The sequence below is a fragment of the Malania oleifera genome, chromosome 5 (genome assembly GCF_029873635.1).
Source record: "Malania oleifera isolate guangnan ecotype guangnan chromosome 5, ASM2987363v1, whole genome shotgun sequence".
NCBI classification, from domain to species: Eukaryota; Viridiplantae; Streptophyta; class Magnoliopsida; order Santalales; family Ximeniaceae; genus Malania; species Malania oleifera.
In genome coordinates, this window is record NC_080421.1 from 22218426 (window position 1) to 22224397 (window position 5972).

Consider the following 5972-nt stretch of genomic DNA (forward strand, 5'->3'; position numbering starts at 1 on the left):
TGCGTGAGGAGACGAGGCGGGGTGGCTAGCTAGCCAATTGGGTCACGTGAGGGGGAGGTGGTGGGTGTGTGACAGATGGAATTGCCGAGTCCGCCGGCCGGCCGTCGCTGTCGGGGACCAACATCTTTACCCGAAAAGAGCCGCGTGTCCGGTGACGCGTAGAAGATGCCAAATCGGCCCAGCCTGGACTCGGCTGACATGGCGGTCACCTAACCCCACCTGCCCCCCTCCCCTACGTGTCATGGGCCCCCACCCTGTCCCCCCTCCCGTATTACACCCCAATTTTCAAACCCACCCCGTCGGCATCCGGCCCAGGCCCAGCCGCAGGCCCAGCCCCCCTCCTTAGCTCCGCTTTGTCTCCGGGACCACCGTGACGTGGCCTCCCCCTCCCCCTCCCCCTCCAAAAATTGAAAGCCGCCCCCTCCCTATATAAAGTCGGGAATACTCCCTCACTCGCACCACCGCTCCTTCTTCTTCTGCTCCTCCTTCCCTGCTCTGCAATCTCAAAAGCCCCACAGAATCCGACTCAATTTCTATCTTCTTTGTCTCTCTCTGTCATCGAGCTTGGAATGGCTGTTGATTCCGTCCTGTCGTCGCCTCTGGGACCGCCGGCGTGCGAGAAGGACGCAAAGGCGCTCCAATTCATCGAAGAAACGACGCGAAACGCCGACGCAGTTCAGGAGGCGATGCTGGCGGATATTATGAGCCGAAACGCAGAGACAGAGTACCTGAAACGACACTGCCTCGGCGGCGCCACCGATCGCGACACCTTCAAGTCCAAAATTCCGGTCATCACCTACGAGGATTTGCAGCTGGAAATCCAGCGGATTGCCAATGGCGACCGCTCCGCCATCTTGTCCGCTTATCCCATCTCCGAATTCCTCACCAGGTCACTACTTCAATTGCTAATCTCATAAAAATTTATCAGATCCTTTCTTTTTATTTTTTTTTCTTTTTTCTTTTTTTCTTTTTTGCAAATATAGCTTAATATTTTCTTCATTTTCAGTTCGGGGACTTCCGCCGGCGAGAGAAAACTGATGCCCACAATTCAGGAAGAGCTGGATCGCCGTCAACTGCTCTACAGTCTCCTAATGCCCGTAATGAACCTGTAAGCAGTAGAGAGAAAATTAAAAAGTCAATAACCCCTTTAAATCTTACTTTTCTTTTGCTTTTTAGCTGCTAATTTACTCTGTTCCCTTTCTTTTTGTGTTCTCGGTGTCATCGATCAGGTACGTGCCTGGTTTGGACAAGGGAAAAGGGCTATACTTCCTGTTTGTGAAGTCGGAAACAAAGACTCCAGGAGGACTCCTTGCCCGTCCTGTGCTCACCAGCTACTACAAAAGCGAGCACTTCAAGTCCCGCCCCTACGACCCCTACATGGTGTACACCAGCCCCAACGAGACCATCCTCTGCCCCGACTCCTTCCAGAGCATGTATTCCCAAATGCTCTGCGGCCTCTACGAGCGCCACCATGTCCTTCGCCTCGGCGCCGTTTTCGCCTCCGGCCTCCTCCGCGCCATCCGCTTCCTGCAACTGCACTACCGCCTCCTCGCCGCCGACATCGCCGCTGGCACCCTCAACTCCAAAATCACCGACCCCTCCGTCCGCGACTGCCTGACCCAGATCCTCCGACCTGACCCGGACCTCGCCGACTTCGTCACATCCGAATGCTCAAACGAAAATTGGGCGGGCATCATCACCCGAATATGGCCCAACACCAAGTACCTCGACGTCATCGTCACCGGCGCCATGGCGCAGTACATCCCCACCCTCGATTTCTACAGCGGCGGGCTACCCCTGGCCTGCACAATGTACGCTTCCTCCGAGTGCTATTTCGGACTCAACCTCAACCCGATGTGCAAACCCGCCGAAGTCTCCTACACCATCATGCCCAACATGGCCTACTTCGAGTTCCTCCCCCACGAACCCGCGCCGTCCGGGTCGACCCGAGAGCCGACTCCGAAGCTCGTCGACCTCGTCGACGTGGAGGTCGGGAAGGAGTACGAGCTCGTGATCACCACCTACGCGGGTCTGTACCGGTACCGGGTGGGCGACATCCTCCGGGTCACCGGGTTCCACAACTCGGCGCCGCAGTTTCACTTCGTAAGGCGGAAGAACGTGCTACTTAGCATCGACTCGGACAAAACCGACGAGTCGGAGTTGCAAAGGGCGGTGGAGAACGCGTCGCGGCTTCTCCGGGAGCACGCGAGCGTGGTGGAGTACACAAGCTTCGCCGACACGAAGACTATCCCGGGGCACTACGTGATATACTGGGAGCTGATGACGGCGGGGAACTCGCCGCCGGGAGACTCGGTGCTGAGTCAGTGCTGCCTGGCGATGGAGGAATCGCTGAACTCAGTGTACAGGCAGTGCCGGGTGGCGGACAACTCGATCGGGGCGCTGGAGATTCGGGTGGTGAAGGGGGGAACGTTTGAGGAGCTGATGGATTACGCGATCTCCAGGGGCGCGTCTATCAACCAGTATAAGGTGCCGAGGTGCGTCAACTTTACCCCGATCGTGGAGCTGTTGGACTCCAGAGTGGTGTCGGCGCATTTCAGCCCGGCGCTGCCGCATTGGACTCCGGAGAGAAGACGGTGATCCGGCGGATTCAGCACCGACTGACCGACCGGCCGACGTAGTCAATGATAGATAAAGTCAACTCCCGGGAGATTAACTTAATTTCTTTTCTTTCTTCTCTTTTCTATAAAAATATTTTCCTTATCCTTTTCACTTGTTTTTTTTTTTTTTTTGGGTTGTTTTAAAATATCTATTTCTTCATTTTCCTGTGATTAGTCTTGGCCAAAGTTGACAAGTGTAATTTGATGAGGACCACTCAGAGCAAGGCAAAGCAATGAAATGCATGGGGGGGTTCAAGTAATCTGTTAAAATAGGGACGTGTTTGGGTTGTTGAAGCAATGAATCTGCTCTAAAACGACAGTGTTTAGGGAAATAGTGGGGGGCATGGTCCACCCTCATGTGGCTCTGTCCCAACCGTGTGCAGTTTTAGGGTTTCTAATATTGGGGTGGTCACCGTCCAACATCAATGCAGTGCTTCCTCTCCTACTCATCACGACTTAAACGAGCTTCCCTCAAAGTTGGGGAAGAAAAGGGTTTCAACAAATTCCCCAATGACTGAAACTTCTTCGCAAGTGTTACCATTAGCTGACCTCTGAGGTTGGAGAAGTATGAGAGTGACATCCTCTCACCCTTCCCCCAATCATCCTCTGTAATTTAATGCAGTTTATTCTTGTTATTCTTGCTCTGCTTTGTAGTTTATTCTTGTTGCTCTTGTCTCTGCTTATGCAATTGGAGCTTTTAACCCATATTGCATAGTAAAAAAAAAAAATACAATTATTCTTTTGTCAGAGTTTTTCTTTTTATTTTCTAAAAAATAATTACAAAAATAAAAAATGAAAATACTAAACGAATATTTTGCAAGGCGTTTTATGCAAATAAAATACGCAATATGCAAAATGCAAATAAAGTATGAAAAGTAGGTGGTGGGGTACCGATGACACTTAAGCTAAAATACAATTATAAATTTAAAAATAAAAATAATAATTATTTCTTATATATTTCATATTATTCCATGCAACATAGAATATAAAAGAAATACACGTTCTCATGTGGAACTTGAGAATAGTTATTGCTTATCTATTCTTTTCTATAGATCCATAAAAAGTTTTAAATTTTCATTTACTTTATGCTACCTAATAACATATATTTTCAATATAAATCATCAAATTCTTCAAATATAAATACCTTTATTCCTAAAAATAAAAATATTTCGCAAATAAAATATAACCTAATAAACTAACATCAAGATATCATAAAGGCTCAATATAATTTTGTATGAAAACAAGTTCAACCACTAGTTTTTTACACTATTTATTGCACATGTTTTACAAATTATGTTGGGTATTCTTGGCAAATGTTATAGTTTGGTATGCTTGAAAAAGAAATGATGTGAAAAAATAATAATTTTTTTATTGATTAGAGTCTTACACAAGACTTAGAGGTTAAACAACTATTAGTATCCCATTTCATATTTCTTGTTCCTTCCTAGTTTATAAAGATTTAAATGCAGCAACTCCAATACCTTATTTGCATGTGTCCTAAGAGACAAAAATTATATTTTTAGAAAATATTTGGCCCTTCTTTTGTGGTAAATCTTGACAGGTTAAAAAATAAAGAAGATAGAGTATATTTAACTATAGACTCAAATTTTTTTTAATTGAGTTGTAAAAACTTAATATGGATTAAGAGACCTTGGTTGAAGTCTGATGAATATTCAGAAACTAAAAGGATTATATTTTCTCAAGTATGTGAGATTCAATATTTTAAAAAAAAAAAAAAAAAAAGGTTTAAAGTCTTTGTTTGGAATTGGAAAGGATAATGATAGATTTCTTTCTTTTTTTTTTTAATATAAATATCAATTTTTTTATTTTTTTTTTGGAATAGGTCAAATGGTAAGGATGTAGCAAAAATCTAAGTGGCTAGAATGCACTAACATACATGCAAATGGTTAGGGTAAGGTTAACAATTGGGAAGGTTAACATGGCCTACAAAAAAACTTGATGAGCATACAAAAGTATAAAATAGTGGAAAGAGTCATGTATGGAAAAGTATTAGTTTGTTAACTTTTTTAGTCCAATCCTTATTTTGATGCTGACAAAGTACATGTATCTTATGTATGCATTTAGTGTGTGAACAAGTTTACATGTCAGTACGGACATAAGATACAGGAGAAATGAAAACCAAAACAGAACTTAAAGCCCACATAACAACTTGGCATATTTCATGAAGAGAAGAGCAAAAAGAAGAAGAAGACATTTATTCTTTATTGTAATTGCATTTAAATTTCTATTATCTAGTCTAAAATAATGCATGCATATGCATGATATGTTTGAATGCTCAGACAGAGCTGTAAACTGACCATAGGGAACCAAAGGTCATAGACAGACCTTAGAACATTAAATTTTTCATTGAAAACTTTTTTTCATTAAAGTTAACATCATACAAAGGTTTTAAAATGTCCTTAGGGTTTAAATTGGGGCAAAAATAGGTCTTTGGTCGACCGACGTTGAGTTTTTTAGGCTTAATTAAAAGCCTCAGGTGACTAACCGATTTATGTGTTATGGCTCTCAGTCGATCGAACACACTATTGGCCAAAAAGTCAAATAGTTGACTGAAGCCTTGGGCGATCGAACTAAAAATGAATGTAGCTTTCACCGTCAACCGAACCCTGGTCACTAACTTTTCCACTGTCCTCGGATGACCAAACCTCTAGTTCAAAATGATCCCGAGTGACCAAATAGCTAGAACCAGCAACCCAAACCAAGCATCGGGCGCTCGAACCTATGAAGGTTGGCAAATCGCCTTGGCTTCAGCCTACTAATCGTTGCCCACGATCAACCAAACCCAAAAAATCACTTTTACTCTTTGTGAGTGTTTGGGCGACCAACCCTAGGTGTCGGGCGACCGAATTTCTCGAGTTGGGTTTATTTCCAGCGCCTAAACATGCTTAATTTTTAATTAAACATTTTTAAAAATATCGAGCGTGTCCCTAATGGTCATATTCTCTTGAAAATCTATATATACCCCCCTCATTACTCCAGATTAGCAACTTTGATTAACTCCAAAACTCTCTATAATATCTTGTTAATCAAAGTTTCCCTAAACTTATTTTATTACAAAAATCGTTCCTTTGGGGCAAATAATTTTTATACACTCCAAAATCTCTTTAATTCTTTCGTTAAAATATTTTTAAGAGAGTATTTTATTTGGGCATTTATTTTAGAATTTATTGCAAAAACATTTTCTAAACTCAAATCCTAACTTCTCCAAACAAGTTTTATTAAAAATCTTTGTTGGAGAAAATTTTTGTAGCACTTGATCTTTGAGGTTCTTAATTTGTTTTACCTCACATCAAAGATCATTGTTTGCAAAATGTCTTTGAAAGCAAAACCCTT

The 5972-nt window shown here is 43.2% G+C and overlaps 1 protein-coding gene across 1 annotated transcript; it reads left to right on the forward strand.

The window, feature by feature from the left end:
* The first annotated feature begins 462 nt into the window (after positions 1–462).
* Positions 463–2888, forward strand: LOC131155604 (probable indole-3-acetic acid-amido synthetase GH3.1). The gene is made up of 3 exons (XM_058108851.1): positions 463–889; positions 1007–1108; positions 1230–2888. Exons 1-3 carry the CDS (start codon positions 570–572, stop codon positions 2596–2598), a joined length of 1791 nt encoding a protein of 596 aa, XP_057964834.1. The 5' UTR covers positions 463–569; the 3' UTR covers positions 2599–2888.
* Positions 2889–5972: the final 3084 nt, after the last annotated feature.

What these genes read in the sequence shown, in the direction of transcription:
- LOC131155604 (XM_058108851.1), top strand. Translation starts at nt 570, where the DNA reads ATGGCTGTTGATTCCGTCCTGTCGTCGCCTCTGGGACCGCCGGCGTGC. An exon ending in ATCTCCGAATTCCTCACCAG is followed by an intron (nt 890 to 1,006) that starts GTCACTACTTCA and finishes CTTCATTTTCAG; the next exon opens with TTCGGGGACTTCCGCCGGCG. An exon ending in CTAATGCCCGTAATGAACCT is followed by an intron (nt 1,109 to 1,229) that starts GTAAGCAGTAGA and finishes GTCATCGATCAG; the next exon opens with GTACGTGCCTGGTTTGGACA.